General features: G+C 44.6%; 1 protein-coding gene across 1 annotated transcript in view; it reads left to right on the forward strand.

Annotated features, from left to right (window-relative positions):
• The first annotated feature begins 415 nt into the window (after positions 1-415).
• mylipa (myosin regulatory light chain interacting protein a) overlaps positions 416-25,277 on the forward strand; it is a 36,798-nt gene continuing 11,936 nt past the window's right edge. Inside the window, exons 1-3 of the mRNA XM_084312346.1 lie at positions 416-653; positions 1,905-2,095; positions 21,061-21,246. Coding sequence (XP_084168472.1) covers positions 567-653; positions 1,905-2,095; positions 21,061-21,246 — 464 coding nt within the window. The 5' untranslated portion in view covers positions 416-566. The remainder of the gene's footprint in view (positions 654-1,904; positions 2,096-21,060; positions 21,247-25,277) is intronic.

A 25,277-nucleotide genomic window follows, 5' to 3' on the forward strand; every position in this document is an offset into this window, starting at 1 on the left:
ATTCTGCAATCTGTTAAAAGTTTGCATTCATTCATTCATTCATTCATTCATTCATTCATTCATTCATTCATTCATTCATTCATTCATCACCTGCATTTTTATTTGGGGCCGTCAGTTTTGGACCAAGCTGCAAGAAGTCGTACTTTTAACCTGCAAAGTTGTTTGTAAAGTAAACCGTAAGTAAACATGTTCTTCTTCTTGCATCTAAAACATGCAAACGGCGGGCCAGATGAGGGCGCCTTGGACTCCCCTCACACACGGTGAGCGAGGAGAGGTATGTGACGGGACTCATGATTGGCTGCCTGGTCGCAGCGCTCATGCTAAATGGCCTGTCATTGGTCGGTTTCGGAGTAGGCAGCGCTTCATTGATACAGTTTACAGCTGGCTGAGCCACTGTGTCAGTGTGAGACAGCGTGAGAGGGCTTGTGGAAGTGACCGAAGGCTTCATGTAGGGGCTTTTAATAAAGAAAGCAACCGAGATTTGTTTTATTTAAATGTTTTTTTAAGAGTCAAGAGAGTGGTAGTTAACCAAAGAAGAAAACAAAACAAGACAAGACAGAGTAAAAATGCTTTGCCACGTTACTCGTCCGGACTCGGTGGTGATGGAAGTGGAAGTTGATTCGAAGGCGAACGGTGAAGATTGTTTGAATAAGGTATGCTGCTGTGTTGAATACACACACACACCACGTTCCCCCCAGTGTCTGTAGCTTTTCATATTCATGTTGTCACGACCCAACAGGGCACGCAATATAGCAGCTCTTGTGAAACTTCTACTGCATTTTGTTTGGATTAAAACGTCTCGTTGTTTGCATTATATACACACCGACAGCTTTGACTGACTGCTACCTGAAGGTGCTGTTCGTTCATTCAACCAAGTTGCTCGATCGATGCTATAATGTGTTTTTTTGTTTTTTATTATTGGGGTATTTTTTTTTCAACAATCCAAATAAAAAAGCATCTATAACGTTGTTGCACGTCGATCACCTGCAAACAAAAATATTTTATGTTGCATGATGACGAGACACAATGAATACAATTGACAATGAACGCATTGACAATGAACGCATTAACGTGTCATTATCAGAATGCATCTCTTTATATTACTTATGAATGCAGGGGAACTTCCTAACGTTGACTGAATGACTTCCTGCGGTCTACTTGCTTTTGTCAAGAGCCTCTCTGACTCAGAGGCACCCAGTCGGCTCTGTCGAGGTTACTCGAGTTCATTCGGGAGAAGCGCTCGCAGCTAATAGTCAATCTCTCAGATCAATGACTCGGGGTGCTTTCTCACTCACTCATTCGGGTCCGTTCCGGTCGGAAATGTTCTTGGTGAAAACCAATCATCTGGGACTTGAATTTGTCTATTTAAAATGTTTAATGTGTTTTATGTTTCAAAGTCTTTTTCCACTCCAATGTCCATGCACACTATATTATCTTACGTAATTTGCATCAGGACTTTTAATGTCTAACCTCGAGTTGTTTTTCACTTTCACTCTATTCGTATTTCGCATTTAGGCCGTTTTCGCATACATTGCACGTTTCCAACTTCCCATGTGTGTGTGTTTGTGTTTGGAGGGGACTTATCTCAAGCCCCGGGGTCCCTCTCTCTGGCCGTATACACATACACGCTCGATCTTTACATAATGCCAGCCTGGGGGGGGGGGGGGGGTACTTCAAACACCTCCGGAAAAACTGCTCCCAATCCCCCCCCCATCTTGAGCTTGCAGGATGGGGTCTTGTTGTGTTTTATGATCATGCAAATCAATGAGGTGGAAATGCAAAATGAAACGGAAGTAACAAACTATAGTCGGCGTCCTCATATTTCATCCAAATGATCTGGTCAAAAAGCGCTTGTGTCAAGTTATAACTCGAACCTCTTCCTTGTTTCTATTTTCCCTCACTAGGTTTGTCGGAAGTTAGGGATCATTGAAGTGGACTACTTTGGGCTGCAGTTTTTGGGCAGCAAAGGGGAGAACCTGTGGCTTAATCTGAGGAACCGCATCGGTCAGCAGATGGACAACATGACTCCCTGTCGACTGAGGCTGCGCGTCAAGTTCTTCGTGGAGCCCCATCTCATCCTGCAGGAACAGACGAGGTACGTTTAGCCACACGTGCACGGGAAAAATGGAAACGACACACTGACTCCTCTATGCATCTAGTATGTTCATTACACATGTTGCATGTTTTTCCAAACGACTAACACGCGCACACATCTGCCCCCCTGTACACATACACCCATGGACATGCATTATTAAACTAGCTAATTCACGGCACAATCTCGTTCTCCCTAGAAACCTACTCATCTCCTTCTGAGCCTTCTATACCGTGGGGTTCAGAGGAGAAGACGCTCGCTGTTAAATATTCATGTTTACTTCAGTCACGAGCGGAGGAGGAGAGCGAGACAGCTGGGGGAAAAGTGAAACTCAAGAGACAAAGTTGGCAACCCCGCCCCCCTTTTTACAGTACAGAATGTGAAGTACAGCAGAACGCGTTGTATAGTAACCTGCACCCGTGATACGGTGAGGGTTACTATAGGTCGTTTGCCGAGCGCGCAAGGCAGGAAATGCGATCCGCTGCCTCAAGGGACGTGTGAGTGTGTGAGTGCTCACGCTTGGCCCTCAGGGTCCCTTCTGTCTCCTTCCACAGACTGGGGGGGGGGGGGGTAATTCAGCTCAGGGCTATGGTATGGAATACATGTTGTTCTTTTTTTGTCTCTCACTCTGTGTTGCTTTGTGTATTGCCTTTTTTGTCTGAGTAGAGAGCGTGTTCCTCAGTTTACTATTTTGGTAACGAGGTTAGATCCAGTTTGACTTGATTTTTCGCCTTTTTGTTTTCCTTATCGGAGTTGGCAAGGTTACGAGCGGCCATTTGTTGAATGAGTTAATTTCTCTTTCCGAGGCCTGTGGGCTTTTGTTGTGTATCGTGTAGATACAGTATGCACACTCTCGCGCGCAGTGCTTCGTCAGTAATACAGCACAGCTGGAAGGCTCCAGGGGTTTTCTTCCTGCCCCCTCAGAAACAGATAATAGCAAGCAAAAGCGTTGACGTACTACTACTGACTCTTAACTACTACCGTACCTACCTAACTAACTAACCCATCTCGCTTCTCTCTCTACCCCTCCATCTCATAGTATTGCTTCTCTCTCTCCCTCCTATCTCTCCTCTCGCTCTCGCTTTCTCTACCCCCCCCCCCCCCTCCAGTTGGTACAAAGTAACAAGTCCTGACAAGCCCAAATCCTGACTCAGTATTGCCCCTAGTGCTTTGTCCCATTCCTTTGATGTTATAAATGCGGTCCGTGCTCGCAGCCGGCTGAGAGAGAGAGAGATAGAATATCCACCATAACAACATCAGATGTCTGTCCACTCCAGGCAGCAGCAGCACGAGGGCCTGGTGTCTCGGGCCTTCATGGGGGGGTGGGATAGAACGTAGTTATGGGTATTTTTTTGTGTCGTTAAATGCTGATGTGTACTTCTTAATTTCTTTCTTTGTGTCTGACTCTCTCTCTCTCTCTCTCTCTCAGTATGCCACTTAGAGCTGTTTATTAAACTGAGATCTCTCAGCCTTGGCTGGATTCCTTCGGCCATCTGCCCTCCACGTGTGTGCTCGCATTCTCGTTCACCCACTCATCTCTAGTCTCTCTCTATCACCACCGCTGGCTATAAAAAAAAATCCCTATTCCTCCCTCACACTTTTCGCTCACCTCCCTTTCACCCCTCTCTCTCTCTCTCTCTCTCTCTCCCTCTCTCTCTCACGCTCTCTCTTCACCTTTACCCTGGCTGGGTAAGCTCTAGTAGTGGAAAGTGGAGGACGTGCGGCCACCGGCGCCCTGACCTGCACCAGATTAGCTGGGTCTTCCAACAGATGGCCATCATGGGAGGGGGGTGGTGTGGGTAGGCTGGGTGTTGGTTGGTGGATGGAGGCACCCAGAGCAGGTCGGCGGGTCACTGGGAAAGAAAAGGTGAGATATAGAGATGCGAGGCAGCAGGCGACAGGGACTGGAGGACGTGAGGTGCTACTAATTAAAAGTCGCACACGGCCAACGTCAGCTTAGGAGTTTTATTTTTAGCTCCAGCAGTCATTCAATCCACGGGCTCAGATGCAATATCGCTTCGCTTAGGTGATGGGATCCACTGCACTGGCTCCAGCTCAAAAGCGACATGAGCCAACATGTTGATGCAACCAACCGACCGCATCAAAACTTCAGACCTTTTTCCTTTTGTGTGTTGTATTTATTTAATTGGTATTCTCTCTCTGAAGGTAGTATTCTCTCTCTGAAAGTAGTATTCTCTCTCTGAAGGTAGTATTCTCTCTCTGAAGGTAGTATTCTCTCTCTGAAGGTAGTATTATCTGAAGGTAGTATTCTCTCTCTGAAGGTAGTATTCTCTCTCTGAAGGTAGTATTCTCTCTCTGAAGGTAGTATTCTCTCTCTGAAGGTAGTATTCTCTCTCTGAAGGTAGTATTCTCTCTCTGATGGTAGTATTCTCTCTCTGATGGTAGTATTCTCTCTCTGAAGGTAGTATTCTCTCTGAAGGTAGTATTCTCTCTCTGAAGGTAGTATTCTCTCTCTGAAGGTAGTATTCTCTCTGAAGGTAGTATTCTCTCTGATGGTAGTATTCTCTCTCTGAAGGTAGTATTATCTGAAGGTAGTATTCTCTCTCTGAAGGTAGTATTCTCTCTCTGAAGGTAGTATTCTCTCTCTGAAGGTAGTATTCTCTCTCTGATGGTAGTATTCTCTCTGAAGGTAGTATTCTCTCTCTGAAGGTAGTATTCTCTCTCTGAAGGTAGTATTCTCTCTCTGAAGGTAGTATTCTCTCTCTGAAGGTAGTATTCTCTCTCTGATGGTAGTATTCTCTCTGAAGGTAGTATTCTTTCTCTGAAGGTAGTATTCTCTCTGAAGGTAGTATTCTCTCTGAAGGTAGTATTCTCTCTCTGAAGGTAGTATTCTCTCTCTGAAGGTAGTATTCTCTCTCTGAAGGTAGTATTCTCTCTGAAGGTAGTATTCTCTCTCTGAAGGTAGTATTCTCTCTGAAGGTAGTATTCTTTCTCTGAAGGTAGTATTCTCTCTGAAGGTAGTATTCTCTCTCTGAAGGTAGTATTCTCTCTGAAGGTAGTATTCTCTCTCTGAAGGTAGTATTCTCTCTCTGAAGGTAGTATTCTCTCTCTGAAGGTAGTATTATCTCTGAAGGTAGTATTCTCTCTCTGGAGGTAGTATTCTCTCTCTGAAGGTAGTATTCTCTCTGAAGGTAGTATTCTCTCTGAAGGTAGTATTTTCTCTGAAGGTAGTATTTTCTCTGACGGTAGTATTCTCTCTGAAGGTAGTATTCTCTCTGATGGTAGTATTCTCTCTCTGAAGGTAGTATTCTCTCTCTGAAGGTAGTATTCTCTCTCTGAAGGTAGTATTCTCTCTCTGAAGGTAGTATTCTCTCTCTGATGGTAGTATTCTCTCTGAAGGTAGTATTCTTTCTCTGAAGGTAGTATTCTCTCTGAAGGTAGTATTCTCTCTGAAGGTAGTATTCTCTCTCTGAAGGTAGTATTCTCTCTCTGAAGGTAGTATTCTCTATCTGAAGGTAGTATTCTCTCTGAAGGTAGTATTCTCTCTCTGAAGGTAGTATTCTCTCTGAAGGTAGTATTCTTTCTCTGAAGGTAGTATTCTCTCTGAAGGTAGTATTCTCTCTCTGAAGGTAGTATTCTCTCTGAAGGTAGTATTCTCTCTCTGAAGGTAGTATTCTCTCTCTGAAGGTAGTATTCTCTCTCTGAAGGTAGTATTCTCTCTGAAGGTAGTATTCTCTCTCTGGAGGTAGTATTCTCTCTCTGAAGGTAGTATTCTCTCTGAAGGTAGTATTCTCTCTGAAGGTAGTATTTTCTCTGAAGGTAGTATTTTCTCTGACGGTAGTATTCTCTCTGAAGGTAGTATTCTCTCTGATGGTAGTATTCTCTCTCTGAAGGTAGTATTGAATGAATGTCTTGTTCTATCAGAGCCCTGTTGTCACATCTGTAACTCACACGCTGTGCCCTCCTCTGACCTCCCTCTGAAAAGCAGCATCTCGGATGGATCACATGGCTGCATCACACTGCTCAATGGTGTAAGAGCATTTTATTTGCGTCATTATGGTACGTAAAACCATGGAAACCGCTACCGAACAAGAGAGTCCCGTTAGCCGCTCTATTCCCTACAAATGACACCCGAGGAAGATCCATGTGAAAGAGAGAGATATGGAGCGAGTCTACTGAAGAAGAGGTGACCTTGCGGTGATGAAAGAACACAGGAGTGAGTCAGAGTAGTTGGAACTATACCCAAAACTGATTCCAGACCAGCGTCGTGGTGAACACTAACGTCTCTACTCACTCCTTCTGTCGTTTCTCAACGTCTGTGTGTGAGTCAGTGACTGACCAGAAGCGCCGCGTCCTGCTGTGAAAACAAGGTCTTTGTTGCCGGGACAGAGAGATGAGCCTGGCCGGCGCTCTTGGCCGTGGCCCATTTCTCTAGCCCCTCTTTGTGCTGTCACCTTTGCCCTACTTAGGCTACACCACCACGGCCTCCGCTCTTCATGTGCTGCACCGCGAACAGCTACTCCACCACACACACACAAACACTCTATAACATGCACACTAGCACACATTGTTGTATCTGTACTCTGGACTATTGGCTGCATTACATTTACTACTTTCATTCTCTAGTCTAGCCTTCAGTGCTGACTTTAGCAATTAAAAGGGAACACCCAAATTCTGAATTCCTATGTTATTTCCACAGCCTTGGAAAGTTCAATCAATATTTGTGAACATGGCCTACTCCCTCCCAGAGAGTGAAACTAGAGGGGGGGGGGGGGGGGGGACTTTCAAACTTGTGATGTCATCAGGTGTAAAGTCTCCCATAGACAGTGCCCCGAGTATGGGCCAAAATGTCCCCCAACAGATCTAGCTCATCTTTCCGTCATGACATCGAATCCACATTTCAGCGAGGCAACACGTATGAAGTACATAGAATGAGCTACACTATGCTTGATAATTACAGTTAATGTAACGTTAGCAGTATTAACATGAGACTGTCCCAAGGAGTCGTCTGCCAACAAATATATTGTTAAAGGAACACGCCAACATTTGGGGAAATTAGCTTATCGTCTTTTCCAGAGAGACAAGAAGATAGATACCAGTTTCCTCTCTGTGCGTTCAGTAGAAAGCTATGTGGCTGCATGTTAGCCTAGCTTAGCACAATGAATGGAAGCGGACAGTATTGGGTAGCCTTCGGGAGGGGTGTTAGTTGGACAATGCCTAGGCTACCCGTCACTGTCCACTTCCATTCATTGTGCTAAGCTAGGCTAACGTGCAGCCAGATAGCTTTCTACTGAACGCACAGAGAGGAAACTGGTATCTATCTTCTTGTCTCTCTTTGGAGAAGAGGGTAAGCTAATTTCCCAAAATGTTGGTGTGTTTTAAAAAAAATCAGCAAACAAATCTATTCACAATTCAACGTTATTGAAGACTCCTGTGACTCATAAATACTTATGATCTATGATCTACTTCCCCTAACCATGTTTTCATGCATGTCTTTATAACCGCACGCGTATTACAAGATATGGTCGTTACATTTGGCTGGTAAATTAGAATGTTGTTGGCCCGGCCAAAATAATTGCTGGTGGAAACCCTGGTTGTTATTGTCTTCTAGAAGAGGAATTGTCCCCGTCTACCACGTGGCATGTGCTACTCTCTATTTATATCGGCCTGTCACCCAGGTATGCTGCACTGTCCACGTCGCCCGACACGACCACTACATACTTGGCTTAGGAGTACCTAAAAGTGTACACATAGAACACACTGTCCCTGGTGACAGAGCTATAGGTACAGCAAACCAAATATACACGGTACACCAAATACTAGGGATGCTCCGATATCTGATATCAACCCTGATATGACAAAAATAGCTAGATCGGGTATCGGAGACCATTATCAAAAAAAAAATTATATCTTTTTTTTAATTTATATCTGTGTTAATTTGTTACATTTTGTTTCACTAAGTTAGGAAAGTAATGTTTTAAGTCAAGCCTGATGTTTCCTTGCACAAAATAATGATCCCAGTCTCTTCCACACAGTGAGGTAATACACTTAAATACAGTTTAGTAATTGAACAATGGGTATCGGATCGGTACTCGGTATCGGCCGATACCCAAAGCCCAGGTATCTGTATCGGGTAGGGCTGTCTTAAATACTTTGAAGCTTCGAAGCTTCGTTCGATGGGCATGGGATTCGAATATGAAAATAAAATTCGTTTATATAAAAAAATATGATTTTTATTTTTTTGCTAAATCAACTCTGCCTCTCGTTAATTACAACAAGCAATGCTGTTTGTTATTTAAGATGAGGTCGGAATCAGCACTGACAGATTTGTGTTCATTGTGCTGCTTTTATAAAGCCTCAAATGACTGCTTACAATATTTCATGAAAGCAAAGTGTTTTGTTTGTCTAAGGTTTAAACTTTACAGCACTGACAAAGTTGAACAAAGTGCTGTACAAGTCCCACAACATAAAAAAAGAGATATATATATTTTTATTTTTATTTTATTTCGAAGCTTCGAATTAAAATTAAACTCTGCCCCGAAGCTTCGAATTCCAAAAAATAAATTGAAGGTCAGCCCTAGTATCGGGACTGAAAAAGTCGGATCGGTGCATCCCTACCAAATACTACAACTCACCCACCACAGTCTAATCCTGGAGAGCCAGTAACGGGGGTGTGTGTGTGTGTGAGTTGCAATGACATGTCCCTGAGCAGGGTACAGGAGACACACGGGTGCACAACACACGCATCACAAAACCTCCCCACAGTAAAGGGGCCCCCTCAGTGCTGCAACACACAGCTGAGTTGATGGGTGTGGGCCCCTCTCTCTCTTTCTCCCGCTACTTCCTTGCAGGCCCTGTTATGTAACGCATGGTGGACTGTGCACAGAGAGAATCCAGCGAGCTGCTTATATAAGACTCGGAGTGCCTCTGCCGCTGGCCATATAAAGTCTGCGCCCCACTGGAACACACTCGCAAGAGTTGACTATTCGGGTCCGTTTGGTGTTAATGTATCTCCTTCCTCTCGGGTGGGGGGGGGGGGGGTGCTGGAGGGCACCTATTTGGCAGACCCAGTGATTATTGATGGTTTTATCAAAGACCTGGAGTGTGTGTGATCATTGTTTGCTATCCAGGCTCGCACCCATTATTTATAGAGTGGGCCCAAATCCCGAAACGAGGCTGTGGCTGCTCACTGGCTGCTGTGATCTTGGATAGTTTGACCTCCTGCGTCTCCCCCTCCACCCCCGACACACACACACGCTCACTCTGAACACTTTCCATAAATGCCTTTTCTCGCTGGCTCCGTCCCCTTGTATCAAAACCCCTTTTCCTCTAATCCCTCCACGCTTTGAGGTTCCCTGCATCTCTCAGCCTTTTTTTTTTATCTGCCCCATCCCTTTATTATTTATTTATATATATATATATATATCAGGGCTGTACGCTAAGCTTTTTCACTAGGGGCACACATATTTTTTTGCACTATAATGGTAAAATTGTTATTTAAAAATGTGCCCCTAAAACATATTTTTTGCCCCTAAATTTCTAATTTAGGGGCAAAAAATATGTTTTAGGGGCACATTTTTAAATAACAATTTTACCATTATAGTGCAAAAAAATATGTTCCTCCTGCCTCATTACTGTGGTCCTTTTATTTAACATTTAAGTGCTTTTGTTGTCAGGTTTGTATCTTTTATAATGAACCAACTGAACTTCGTATTACCACAGCTGCAAACATTTCTTCTTTCATTGATAACGGTGTATTAACAGTGTTCATAGTCAGTATCTGCTGCACACTGCAACACAGCTCTAGAGACGTGCACAGCTCAGGCCTGCACACTACAACACAGCCGCCTGCTCTAAGACATACACTAAATCATGCTCCGTTTCTCTCTCCCTCTCTCTTCCACCCACACACACACACACACAGAGCTCCCTCCCCGGGCCCCTGTCCTGTAAGCTATGGGCTCGTGTTGCTACACGGACCTGTTTGTATGTTACACGGTCCCTAGGACTCCCTACTAGTAAACAGTCAACCCTCCGTCTCTTATTATATGTGAACTAAAGAGTACAAGGTTTACACAACAGCCCCCACCCCTTGTTTTATTGTATTTGTACCTGTACTACTTGCTGTCAGCTGTTTATCTCTCTCTGTGAGCTTGATTAGCTCACGTTAGCTAGCGTTAGCTCCGCGGCTAACCCTGAACTAAATCAATGACTAGGTTCTAAAGCATTTCGAGTAGTTTTCACTGCACATAGAAGCAGCCAAACAGCGGGAGAATTTCGGGAGCATATGACCAAAACCCAGTTAGGAACCATCGATTCCCATCCAGGCCTGTACGCTGCGATGATATGATCGCGAATTGCCCCTTTAATTGGCCGTTGCGATTGGTAAATATTATCTGGGGGCGGGCTTGCGAGTAGTGCTTTCAAGCCTTGCATTCGCATTTCACTCCTAAATTATCCAAGGCGTGTGATGACGCCACTCACGCGAGCTCGTGGTGCTATGAAAGAATCTGTCGGCAATGAATGAACTTACTGCGATCACCGATAGCCTGAGTGAAAAAAAAGATTTGCGCGGAGTGAATCTGGGTCACGCTATATACTTGGAACTTGTAGTCTATCGTGCGATTAAAGACCATGTCCCTATCTGCGTAGTCTATACATCCAACACCAAATCCCATAATTCCTAGCGAAACGAAACTGAATGTAGCCGCTTCCTTTAAATAATAATATGGCTCTTGCTCCGCAAGAACAACGGAGTGGATAATGGATATCAGTCAATTTTATGACAACCACGTCCGATGTGGAGAGATGATAAGATGAAGATGATTGACGTGATGATGTGATGATTGATTGACGGGGACACGGAAACTTCTAACGTTCAGGATCAGCCATGCATTACGTGAGTACCCCACTATTAGGACGTGAAATACTGTCTACTTAAATTGACACCGCGGATCAATAAAGTATCAACCTATCTATCTAATAATGAGACGATATGCAAATAATATAATACTAATAATTGTCGGTTCCCCGTATATGAAATGAAATGACTGCTGGTAAAATCACTGTTTATTTCTCGTTTTGCATAGTATTACATTCCACTTCTATAAACAATCAAAGTCCTACCGTAAGAGCCTCATACGGGTCAATTAAACCTTTTTTATTAGTCTTTCCTTCGAGCTAAGTTGGACTGAACATTTCACTGTCAAAAGCGCAAATGTAAATAAGGTTGCGTTGCAACAGTTATCAAAATAAAGGTCATATATACAAATACCTCTCAATTCTTATAAAAAAAAAGTCCCGGATATACATAAACATTAATTGGCATAGATCTCTATAAACGGCCCAACACATTGATCACTTTAGGCACACACTGAAACCAGTAACATCACAAATATGAAGCAGGTAATTACCCATACAAATAATAAACCTTTCATGAGGTTATTTACAATAATAATAATTCATTTGATTTCTAAAGCACTTTTCATTGTGAAACAAATGTATGCAGAGTTTCTTCTCCTCCTGATTAATGGTGTGTGTGTGTTGTGATGATCTCATTCAAGGAGCACTACACAAGCGAGCGCACACACACACACAGTTTGTTGTTTTTGTTCTATTAGTGATTTACACACTCAGTTGGTTCATTATAAAAGATACAAACCTGAAAACAAACGCACTTAAATGTTAAATAAAAGGACCACAGTAATGAGGCAGGAGGAACATATTTTTTTTAATAATGGTAAAATTGTTATTAAAAAATTTGCCCCTAAAAAATATTTTTTGCCCCTAAATTTCTCATTTAGGGGCAAGTGTGCCCCTAGTGAAAAAGCTTAGCGTACAGCCCTGCCATCCCTACTACTAACTTTACTTTTCTTCACAGCTAAATCAGACAGTCAGCCAGTCTATCAGAGTGAGTGCTCAGTTGATTTTCCCCGCTGATCATACCTGAGTGCTCAGCGCCATCACACGCCTTGGATCATTTAGGAGTGAAATGCGAATGCAAGGCTTGAAATCACTACTCGCAAGCCCGCCCCCAAATATTATTTACCAATCGCAACGGCCAATTAAAGGGGAAATTTGCGATAATCTCGTCGCAGTGTACAGCCCTGTATATATAGCGCACACATCCTGCCTAATGCACAAAGCTTGCTTCCTCTTATTCCTCCACTTCTATTTTGGGGGACCTGCAAGAGCCTATTTTGCACGAAGGCTTGTAACGGGGTTGAGTGTGCACTGAAAGAGGCTTGTAAACAGGGTTGAGTGTGCACTGAAAAGAGTTCACATCGATGGTGAAACGGAGAAGCAGACGCTCACGGCTCTTCACGCTCAACAACATTCTGCCGTAATGAACTGATTTGTATTCATTGCAGATTCCGCGGCATGTCATGTTCCTGATTGGCGGAGGAGCCCCGATCCGGGACACGGACATGCTTTTGATTGGTTCAGGGGTAATTGACCCCGGAGGCCTCGGCAGTATGTTATCTGCATCATTTCACACCAGAGGGTATTCCTTGGCTCCGTTGTGGGATACGAGAATGTTTTCCCCTCGTTAGACTTGGCGTTTAGCATTCTGATCAGGCTAATGTGGATTAGCCACGCCGGGCACAGCCATTAACACAAGTTGTTGTAGGGCCCTGATTCCCGACCCCTTCTGCCCTTCTGGGGCTGTGCCTTTCAAGTAAAAGTAGCCGGAAGGTGAATGAGCTAACTAAGGAAGCCCTTACTGTTCAAACCGGGCTGGTAATTAACCATGCATGACGAAAGGTGTCCAACTTTGACATTGCTGTTATTCCCTAGTACACTGTTGTTTCTTTTACAGTATGAGAAGGGAGCTCTCTTGCCCCTCCAGATCATTCTTTATAAAACTGGGAGGATTCTAAAAAAGAATCCCCTTTGTCTCAGTGGGAGCGTTGTACTGTACCTCTCATATTGAAAGTTACGCATAGGAAGCAAGTTCAGGTAATTTATTTCGTTCACATACACCATATACAATTTAACGGAGGGGGCAGTTGTTGAGTAGTTGAGATTATATGGATCTAAAAAGAAAACAAAAAAAAAAAACATCTGCGGTGCCTTGTCTCATCACATCATCAGTGTTGAAGGTGTTTTTCTCTGACTTGTTGGAACAACTCTCGCTATTTGCACTCGAGTAACCCAGGGCCACGTTTCTCTTGTGCAAAACTATAATGTTAGCCCTTGCTTCGGCATGATAACCAAGCTTAGCCGCCTGGGTACAGTGTGTGATCGTTGCCCCCAAGGCATCCACGATTGGATTTTAATTACCATTTTACCATCCGGTGCCAAGTGCCAGCCTGTAACCCTGTGCGTGTTAGCATACAAATGGCTCCTTTGTCTCCCTCCCCGATGTGGCACTTGTTGAATTCAACTCGGCACAACTAAAGTTTGTTTTCTTTCTTTTTTGTTCAGTGTTTTAGGGGGTTTCTTTTATGACGAGCGGACACCCTCGCTTGGTCGGAAAAGGAGTTTTTCAAGTGGCCAACTTTCCATCCGGGGAGAAGCCGGCGAGCTGGGTTTACTAGAGTTCATTGACCGAGAGTAACCCTTCCCTCTAGCGCACAGCTCCCTGCAACGTTATTTGACTTAACTCGCAAACCACATTGTTGAGAGCCCGGCCGATGAGGTCTGAGGCTCTGCCTGGCGATTGGCTGCTGCCGGGAGCCGTCTCTAGGCAGAGGTGTAAGGTTTCAGTCGGTTGGGGACGTCTTGTTCCTGTGTGTGGAGAGCCGACTGACATTTACTGGCCTGCGAAGCTGATGCAGACTGTTACTCACTTAGGCAAAACAATGCCTGTATAGAGGGGGAAGAACGAAAGGACTTAAGGACCTTCATTGACTTTCTAATAAGTCGCTGGATACGTACTTTTCCCCATAAACATTGCCAGTGGCCACTCGTTCTGGCCCCTGGAAAGTATAAACATCAAAAGTTATGTTACAATCGCAATGTTTGACTACGATGACATTTATTGTCACAAACTGTTTTCGGAGAGCTGGGTCTTTTGCTCACCACTTGTGGAAGGAGCTATGCAAATTAGACCATCACTCCCTCATCTCCCTCTGTCTGCCATCTCGGATCAGAAGCCAGTGACCCATTTCACAGACGCCCATCATCGGTTCTTGGGGCTACACGGCCCGCTTTAATTAAATTATTCCAGACACGCAATCAAGTGTTCAAACATGCAGTAACGTTACACCAGATGACGTTTGTTTGTAGCCATTACACCCCTCCACCCCCCCCCCCCCCCCATTCAGAGTCTGAAGGCATTCATGATGGGGTATTATGTTTGGGTATTATGCCGATGAATGACTAAGCCTCTTAAGACTTCCATCGCTGTCATCTTTTATGGAGGAGAAAGGAACGACTAGATATACGATGCAGTGAACTAGGCCAAGGAGGCTTTGGTCTAAGGACGGACCTCCTGGCATTTGGGTCTTTGTGTTGTCCGTCGGGCATAAGAGGCAGGGTGAGGCCTCTACTGTATTAAACCGGTGTGGTGTTGATGACTATTTGCAGACGACTCCGTAATGATGTTTTATCGCTCGATGGGTCAAAATGTGTGTGTGGGTATTTCCATGCTGTGACGTGTCCAGTAGAGGCGGTGGAGGGGATTAACCGCTGATGACACCCCCACTGTGTGAGCCTGATGCGGCCTGGCGTTCCCCTGCCCAGTGGTGGGTGGCAAGAGGTCACTGTTATGAGATTCTGTCGGGCAGAGTCACGGTTCAGTGAGCCGGGCTGCCTTGCCGGCCTACGCTCCCGTACATCATACCACCGCCAGGCCCACCTAACCTACCTGCAAGGCCCCCCCCCCCATTATACTGTCCAGGTGATGGCGAGTGTTGTGATATTTTACACTGCACACAATGACCTCTTATTCGGAGCTCCGTGGTGAGACAGTTCCACCCCAGAGATGGAAATGGCAGCATGGAAACGACATTCCCCCTTTTTGGCTTAAAAGCATGCTTGCTTATCTGTAAATTTTTACAGGTTGTCTGTAGGAATGCTCTCCTCTTCTTGTCACCTTGTATCTGGGCCTTGGTAGATCTCATGGGCTTGAATCGGAGTAAACATGTTTTGAGGAGCCACGTACCGACATGCCCGGTCAGTTCCCGTCAGTAAGAGGCGAGTAAATTGCTTACGCGTCAAACTGCCAGTGCCGTCATAACTCTTAACTGTGTGGTGAAAGCAGTTTGTGACATCCTTCTCGAAAGCTTTACGCTCGTATTGGGGAAAAGGGTAGAATACGTAAAGAAGGTAAGGTCTGGCTTTTTGAGCTGCAGCCTCGGCTTAGACACTTGAGTTTGTGCTTGCATGTTCGCCGTCATTGTTCCACCGTGCCCTTTGTCTTCCAGTGGGGTTGACGATGGACCCTGACGGATGCAAGGGCAGCGGCATGCCACGGGGACACCCGCTGCCTCACGTCCCTGTCTGGTGGTTGTTGTGTGTGTGGGGGGGGGGGGGGGGGGGGGGTTTGTCGGTCTGTCAGTCATCAGTGCGGAGTCTGCCATCTCACAGATTAGCAGCCTTGGAGGTGTAACACGGGAGACCTGTCGACGGAAACCTATCAAAGACTCGTACAACGGGTCTACACGCATCGGTAGCCTTTGGTGTCTCAATATGAGGAATTGGCATTGATGTCTGGAAGGGCAAACAGACTGGTCACTAGAGATTTAAAACATTAACCACACTAGTATTTTTAAAGTCATGCCTAGAGAGTGCTGCACTTTCCCTCCATTCCTGAAATGAGAGGCTGCACTCCCCCCCCCCCCCCCCCCCCCCCCCCCCCCCCCCCCCCCCCCCCCCCCCATGGAACAACTGCATTGCTAAGATTTGAACCAGTGCTGCTCCTTCTGGCTCCAGGGTGTTTAATCTGAAGCTCGTGGACAGCAGGCCCCTTGACCTCTTGCAACCTCTAGGCACAGTCGTGACCTAGTCTATATAATGGACTGTCAATATAGTCCTAATTATTCCTCTCTCATGGCAATTAGGCCTGAAGCTATGCACATGCATACACACGCGCATGGGAGGCTAGGAGTGCAGAGGTCGGATGCTAGGGGTGGGGGGGGGGGAATCGATACGTAGTAGTATCGCGATACTTTGTGTGGCGATACTGTATCGATACAGGGACGCCAAGTATCAATATTTAATTATTCATAAAAAAAGAAGAAAAAAATTTAATAAGGAAGAAGCATTGTTCATTTCAATACCTGTAATAGTACAGTAGTCCACACACACACACACACGTGCATTCAGTTAAGTTGGAATATGACTGTAATACAAACAGTTCAGTTTGTCAGGTACATGCAACACAGATTACAGTCTGCTTGAGAAAATACCATGTTCTGCAATAAAAATGATTGAAATGAGATGAACAGACTGCACTTTATTTTATTAGATAAAACATGTTGACAAGGCTTTACTTTGCAGTTGAAAAAAGGTAATAAATAAAATGTGATCAAAAAAAAATCGCAATACTCGGCGTATCGCGATATATTTAGTATTGCGATACTATCGTATCGTGACGCAAGTATCGCGATAGTATCGTATCGTGAGGTCTCTGGCGATTCCCACCCCTATCGTGTGCCATGCACCTCATACCAGTGCCCCATAGTAACCTCCACACTGGTACACATTGTGGTAATGTTAAAGCTCATTGTTTTACCACACGTCTACCAATACCGCTGCCACAATATCACAATGCCCCAAACTCATGATGGGGGCCTGGGAGTTGTGCCAACAGGAGCTTTGCAAGGAATTAAATGCCTTGCTCAATGTCCTATAGTAACCTCGGTCAAAGCCCGCTGAACTAGAGTAACCTCTTCAGTGTGCCCTATAGTAACCTCTAGTCTATGACCTATAGTAACCTCCCCCACAGGTCAGGCCTATTGTTTTGTGTCATGCAGGTAGCTAACGAACAGAGCTCCACCACATGACTCCTGCTGGGCATGACACAATAGAGCACTGTGTGTGTGTGCGTGGAAAATGGGTTGTTTGACACCATATCAAAGCAGTGTTTGTTATGCCTCAGGCTAGCCAGCCGCAGGGCTTCTGTTATGGTGTACAGTAGACACTCTTTGTTTTCAGTGGCTCAGAGCTGCTTCTGCTGTTGTTGCTGCTGTTGCAGCCCCGTATGAAGCACCAGGACTTGTTTCTCTTGGCCCAGGTGTGTCCTTATGTTCTCCCACAAGACCTCAACGTTTCCGTTCGCGGGATAATGTCTGTCTCGGCCACCCAGCGTGCCGCGCGCTGCTGCTCCGGCTAAACCTAACCCACACCAGACAACCGGCTAACCCTAACCTACACCAGACAACCGGCTAACCCTAACTTACACCAGACAACCGGCTAACCCTAACCTACACCAGACAACCGGCTAACCCTAACCTACACCAGACAACCAGCTAACCCTAACCCACACCAGACAACCGGCTAACCCTAACCTACACCAGACAACCAGCTAACCCTAACCCACACCAGACAACCGGCTAACCCTAACCTACACCAGACAACCGGCTAACCCTAACCTACACCAGACAACCGGCTAACCCTAACCTAGGACAGACAACCAGCTAACCCTAACCTACACCAGACAACCGGCTAACCCTAACCTACACCAGACAACTGCCTAACCCTAACCTACACCAGACAACCGCCTAACCCTAACCTACACCAGACAACCGCCTAACCCTAACCTACACCAGACAACCAGCTAACCCTAACCTACACCAGACAACCGGCTAACCCAAACCTAGGACAGACAACCAGCTAACCCTAACCTACACCAGACAACCGGCTAACCCTAACCTACACCAGACAACCAGCTAACCCTAACCTACACCAGACAACCCAGGAAGTGCCATTCCTTGGGTCGTTCCCCTTCCCCCATCAAATACACAGGAGACATCAGAGAAAATACCTGCTTTCTGTAGACGTCAGCCCTGTGGGCAATTTATTTCCGAATGAACAAAGGAGTTTACGAGCGCCACCTCCATTTGACCCCTTTATGCTTCCTCTGTCCCCCTCAGATAGCTGTCCGAAGCGACTGCAACGTCTTGGCCCTTGACAAAAACGTCTCTTCACATCTGGCTTCAAAGACGGATTTATAGGTTGTTTGGCAGCACCAATAACAAACAGAATCTTGCGTAGAATCTTAACATTGGCTGTTTTGTGGGCCATAACTAGACCTCCAAGTTCTATCTCGATTAGAGCCAGATGTTCAAAAACCTATTTGTTTCAAATGGGTGGTGTACAATTGGGAGCCTGTCTATGTTGACTATACAGCACTTTGGGCGGTGTCAGGGTCACGCTAGGCCCGGCGCATGCATGTAACTTATGTGTGAGAGGAGAAAAACAAGAGGAGTGGATCTCCACAGCTGACCAGCATCTGAGATGACGAGCCAGAACTTTGAGGGAGGCACGGGAAGAGAGGAGACATATGGGGGGAGGGGTAAGGCTGTCTCCCTCTTGTTTATCAGTTGACTCTAGAGACGCACCCATACCGATGCAGATGACTGGCTGTCTACACTTCTGTAACTTCTGTAAAACTATTCTAACTATTCTTCTGTAAAACTATTTACAGAACTAACTTCTGTAAAACGTCTGTATCGGCTGATGCCAAGTACTGATTACTGAACAGTGTAGACTTAGACCCATTCCTCCAATGGAGTTAACATGTTATTTATTCAATGTGTTTAAAGTCACTAGGCTTTGGATTCTAGCATGTTACACCTTTTCTTGGTCTCTGATTTTAGTGTTGGGGGGGAATTCTCCAACACGATACCCTACTTTGAGCCTGGTATCCAGACTGATATCCTATACCAGTATTGATATATCCCGATAGACTCATGAATCTGGTCTTGTGGAGAGCGAGACGGATGGTGAGGGAAGGAGAAAGTGATCAAAAGAATAAACTAGGGCTGGGTGATTTAATCGAGTGTCATGACTTTGGCTTCCCACGATCTTCCCACGAAGATAACGGAGATGAAACTATTATTGTGCAGCACGCCATGTTGCTCTCATTTGGTCTTGTGTTGTAAATGCAACGCCCCCTCCTTCACAGCAGTGCGCTACCCCCCCCCCCCCCCACATCCAAGCCCAAACAGTAGTTTCAGCTCGTGTTGACAAGGGGAGGAGGGAATTATTATGAAATACGTCTTTGGTAATTTGTAGAAGATGACAGAAAGGCAGCCTTTGGTAGAGAGCAATTTAAAACAAATTCAGTCGTCATCATATGATGTTCTAAAAACAAGAATAATCACGTTTTAATAATCGTGATTTCAATATCAATCAAAATAATCGCTTGTGATTTTTTTTACCATAATCGAGAGGAGCCCTTGGATAAACCAGGGGACCAGAAAAGAGAGCTGGAAAGCACCGGGCCAAGAGAGCTGTCTAACCGGTTTGGGCTGGTTCTCTGTTACGGTGGAGGGTGATTTGTGGGGCTGCTCCCATACTGTATCACACTGTTCCCGTCGGGCTCCAGTTATTGTTCAGTTGTTTAATAACCTAACCTAACGAGAACCTGAGAAGGAGCCCAACCCAGAGTTGCCATCCATAATACAGGGTTCGCACAAGGTCCTTGGAAGTGCTTAAAGTACTTGATTTTTTACCAAAAAAAGTTGAGGTCTGGAATTCCGTGAACAGGCAATTTTTTTTAACAAGGTACTTAAAAAGTCCTTAATTCAAATCAACCATTCACATTGAATGTTTTGTTCATCCATGATCAAATTGTTCTGAATCGAGAAATTGTTTTTTTGTTTTTTTATAAAAATCTGACTCGTCGCTGTCTCGCACGCTCCAACTGCTTTTCCTCATTTCTTTGCATGTGATTCTCTAGCTGGCAAGCAGGCCAAGAAGATGCAAAAAAAAAAAACATTTAAAAGTGAATTGTATCCTTCGAGTGACAAGATCCTTGAAAATAAAAACGTGTGCTTGGAAAAGTACTTAAAGGTCCTTTAATTTCATTTAGCAATGTCTGTGGGAACCCTGAATAATAACACATATTTTTGAAGTGATTACAATAATGAAAACCCTGGATCTGAAGAGGGGGGGGGGGTCGTCTCGTGGGTCGAAGGTCAACGGCCATGTGCCGTTCTCGGTTACATTTCTCCTTATTGACGTCTCTCCCTTCTCCCGTTTGTTCCAGGGAGAAGGGAAAGAATTCCTTAGATCCTCTGGTCAAAACAATGGTGGAGAAGGGGGCCTGCCGGGACGTGGCTTCTTTATCTTTCTGAGAGTTTAGCTTGTTTTTGTATCCCCCCCCCCCCCCTCACACCAGGAGTTCCAGGCTGACCTGATGGGAGCAAAAACACATTTTCTTCACCAATGCTTGTCTTTTTAGTTTTCGCCTAATTCCCACCTTCGCACCGGAACGAAAACAAGCATTTTGAAACCCTCTGCAATAACAACCTGTGGACAATAACATACCTGTGCGTGTGTGAGAGTTCACCCCTACTTTTTAAGTTCCTCTCTCAACTTCCACTTTTTCCCCCAGTCAATGCATTCCAAAACATAAACAAGAAGCAAATCCATATTGGTGTGTGAAAGAGAAAGGCAGAAGGGAAAGTGACTTCACTTTCACAACAATAATTTCCTTCAAAACTGTTCCTCTTTGTTCCACAGCATGCACACACACGCACACAGGCAGGCACACACCTGCCGTCTGTGTTGTAATCCTATCTTCATGACTACCACCTGCTCCAAGCTTGTATCCACCCCCGTACCTGCACCTGTGCCCAAACTATCGCACACGAATGTTTTCAGATTGTGGATGATGAGCATAATCTCCCACTCAACGCATCGCACAGGGACACGGACATTATTTTGAATAGTACACAACTCGCTGGGTTTGAGCCTCTGAGAACAGCTCCCATTTTGTTACTTCAACTCAAATCGATTGAAACAGCCCTGTTTCCCATTTTGAAGTGGAACAAATACATTACTAATACTAATTCCCTACTTACCGTGTCCGTCTCTGTCCTCCCCTCCACCAGACACGTGTTCTTCATGCACGTGAAGGAGGACCTCCACAGCGGACACCTGCGCATGGCCTCCGAGCAGGCGGAGGAGCTGAGCTCCCTGCTGGCACAGGCCGAGTTCGGCGACTACAACCAAAACACAGCCAAGTACTGTTACTCGGAGCTGTGCGGCACGGAGCCCAGTCCCACCACCGCCAACAGGTACGACTAGTCTCTCTGGGATGAAGACGTATAACTGTGTGTGTGAAAGGTGTTTCTAACTATGTGAGCAGTGTTTTGATTATCGGGATCTAGTGCTACTACTTGGAAGATGTTTTACCACCATTTACTAATTGTACTACTACAAGTAAATGGCTGCATTTATATAGCGCTTTTATCCAAATCGCTTTACAATTTTGTTGCTCACATTTTACCCATTCACTCACACATTCACACACCGATGGCGGAGGCAACCATGCAAGGTGCCAATCTGCTCATCAGGAGCAATTTAGGGGTTAAAGTGTCTTGCTCAAGGACACCGGATTACCAGACGACTGCTCTACCTCCCGAGCCACTGTCGCCCCCAATACAAGTATTGACGTATTAGCACTAGTAGTAAGCAGCCTCAGTCTGGAAAAACAGAAATGGCATACCTGCAACTTTGTGCTAATTAAGTTGGTAGATATTAAGATGGACTGCATTTTAAGAATATCTCTAAAAAGTTGTTTCAAGAGAAACAAATTTGTATGAATTGTCTTGGCCCCCATAACTGAAGATGACTGATTTTTTTTGCTCTCCATAAATCTGAATTATGGTGGAAGCTTGGACATTGAGTAAATTAGTTTTAAATATGGCCACCAGTGATTTAATCAGGGACATTGCATCCTTGTGTTGTGTTAATTACAGCACCATGAAATGATGTAGATGAAGAAATGGCAAACTAATTTACTCTCCATAACAAACTAAATGAATGTGTGCAGCCTTTGAATGCGTGAGCTTATGTGCAAACCAGCATTGTTTTTTTGGTGAAGTGCCCCTTTTTAACACCAATACATTTTGGCCATTCTCCCCCCTAAGCCTCACGTGTACAGGAAATACCAACCGTGACACATGTTGTCAGCCCCATATATACGCCCTGATAAATCGGAATGATGACGCTCTTCACTTGATAGAGCAATAATGAGCCGTCCTTGATAAGGTCACAGGCTCAGTGGGGACAGATAGGGGGATGTAATTGGATTATGACATAAACCTATGATAGTCTACAGTTCTACACTGATGAGGTTTCAAATGCTGCAGCAGTGACTAATCAATCACCCCCTCACACAGGATTTAGAATGTCATAGAAATCCTGATAAAATAATCTTGTCAGGAGATGGTGTGAGTGATCAAGGCCATCTCGACATAGAACCACACAATGCCGCCTCTGCCATCTTGAGATCGAATCCCGCCTGGACCTTCTCTCCTGCGTCCTTAGAAATACTGTGTCCCTCGTTCACACGGGATACAAAAATTCTTGAATAGGCTGCGCTTGAGGTGGATTATATTCTCACAATTTGACAGTGCCCTCCTGTTACCTCTTGGATAACAATCTGTCTTGTGGAGACATTGTGAAAAGTAGTCATGACACTTAATGGTAGTGTAATGGATGTTTTAGTTTCTGAGCCCGAGCCAAGTATTCAAAAACATCTAGAGCCCGGGACGTGCTCCTTATACTGAACAGGGTATCAAGTGGTAGTTCTCTTGACGGGGCTATTTTAACAACCCAAACTGACACAACACAAGCACACGGGTACATAAACATGCCTGCTTCCTCGGGGCTAAAATATCGCCATGAATAAAAACCCTTTTCAAGGTTGAGCAGCATGAGCAGCAGACAGGAATTGAGAGAACCATGCTTATCAGAGCGTTTGTGACGGGAAGAAGGGTCCGTGCAGCTTCTTGTCTTTCTCACGCCTTGTGTCCGTTTCTCACTCCCCTGCAGCAAAGTTCTAAAGTTGGCTGCATTTGAGTCAAAGCGGCATGAGAACAGATTTGGCGTTAAATTACAACCCTGGCGAGTACCCTTATTAAAACCATCCATCACGCGAACAGGTCTGCAAAGGTCTGTTTCACACAGCACTGTTCTCCCAAATGAAGACTCCTAAGGATTAATATGCATCGTGGATAGAGGCCATATTATAGAAAAAATACTTAAAATCAAGTTCTAGGTGTTCTGTGTTTATCATGTTTGCTGGTAAAGCTACTGGGATTGAGTTCTGATTTGGTGAAGTGTAATGCATGTATCTGCAGAATGTCCTCCATGGTCTTAGAGAAACCCATCCTGTCCAGCCATGTGTGGTCTAAGGAAACTGGGATAGTATTTAAAAGAGAGGCTAGACTCACCACCTATTAAACCTACATCTTAAAAGGGGCATTTTGCCAATTCTTAACTTGAATACTATCTTTCTGTTTTGAGGATGTGATAATCGGACATAAAACCATACCAATGTTTTCTGTGTCTCAATATAATGATTATTCTGGGCACAATGTTGAGCCTAAGCTGGGCTACTCTGGCCTCAACTGGTAGCCAGTTGAGCTCCTGATAATGACTCCTCAACAAGATTCACAAGATCCTTATCCCATCACAACCCTGATCAGCTTATTCTGTGACACCTGTGCTTTCTTCTTTAATGAAGCAAGCAGATTGGATCCAAGTGAAGTGAGAGCCTCAGCCTAGTGTCAAGACAGCCTCTCCTAGCACCTCTCCTGTACTCGGATCCTTATGTGAGATGAGCAAAGCTGAATTGTCTGCAAATAAGAACAAATTACAAAAATACTGTCTCAGTCAAGCTAATAACACTCTAGTTAGAACAGCCGTTCAATTCTGATGACATCATTTGTCTGTAATGACCTCTTGGTTATTCCTATCCAGGTGGATATTTTTCAGTTATTTAGCTAAATGACACTGAGGTGGTCTTTTTGGTGATCAAATCCCAATCGAGCGGGTCATCAGCGAGAGGCTTTTGTATTAACGACGGTAGAGCTCAATTCTTGCTGCCCCGTCGTTTCATCTTAACAACATTACATGACTCGAGCGTCCTGATGAGATTACATTACAGCATGAGGAACCGGTTTCGGCTTGGCAGTGTCGGGAGAAGGAGTGCCGTCTTTAAAATGAAATGTAGCAGTACACTAATTAAATGTAACGGTACAAAATGAACTTCATCAGCTGGAAGATTTCCAGGGTCACTGTATGTAGAAGCACGACGGCATTACATTAGTAATTGATTTCCTTATTATTCATCAGATATATATTTTTTTTATATATACTTTATTGTGTCAATGAAGTCACTCTACATTTAGGTGTAGTATATGTACACACATAGACACACGCATACATAGATATACATACATACATACATACATACATACATACATACATACACAAATGTACATACGTATATTTTAAATCTTGACACTTTTCTTTACCCATCACCCATACAAAAACAAAAACATAAGTGCATAGTTACATAAACAAAAGAGTGAGTACCAGTATAGATGTTACTGATCCTGGACTAGTAAACCTATCCGTCCATCCATCCATACCATAGTATACATCCAATATCCATCCCTACTCGTCCCCACGTACAAATAAAAAATAGATGAAAAGAGAGAAATTTCATCAGATTAGAGTCAAGACGATCGAATGGAAAGGATTAATGTTGAGAAAGGGGGGCGACGTCTCTTCACTCTTCCACATACAGTCAGTCCGGACTTATCCGTCCCACCCTCTGGTGATGGGAATTCTTGACTGTATTCCCATTTCCATAAAAAGAAAACTGCTGACTTGGAGTGTCTCCTCCATAGCCATTTGTTGAGACTCATTCCTCTGTGGTCTCAAGTGAATAGATCCCCTCCTCCATGTGTTGGACTTGGCACAGGGGGCACAGCTGTTCAATACTGCACGCACACGTCACGTTACTGGCGTTTGCACGCTCCATATATACGCTAGATATGTACCCAGCACCCATTTCCCCCCTAAGGGCATCTGGTATTTTCCTCTCCACGATATGTGGATAGAATAGAAATCCTTTATTTATCCTGAGGGAAATTCGGCACTACAGATCGCTCACAGTAAACCATAAACATTTAAGTAGTCAATAAGACTAAAATAAGAATATATTAATATAAAAAAATAAGAATGAAGAATAAAATACGGTCAGGGATATACATTCTGGTATGGATATACATTCTAAAATCTTAAATATAAA

The sequence above is a fragment of the Notolepis coatsorum genome, assembly GCF_963971535.1.
Source record: "Notolepis coatsorum genome assembly, chromosome: 4".
In the NCBI taxonomy this organism is placed as follows: domain Eukaryota; kingdom Metazoa; phylum Chordata; class Actinopteri; order Aulopiformes; family Paralepididae; genus Notolepis; species Notolepis coatsorum.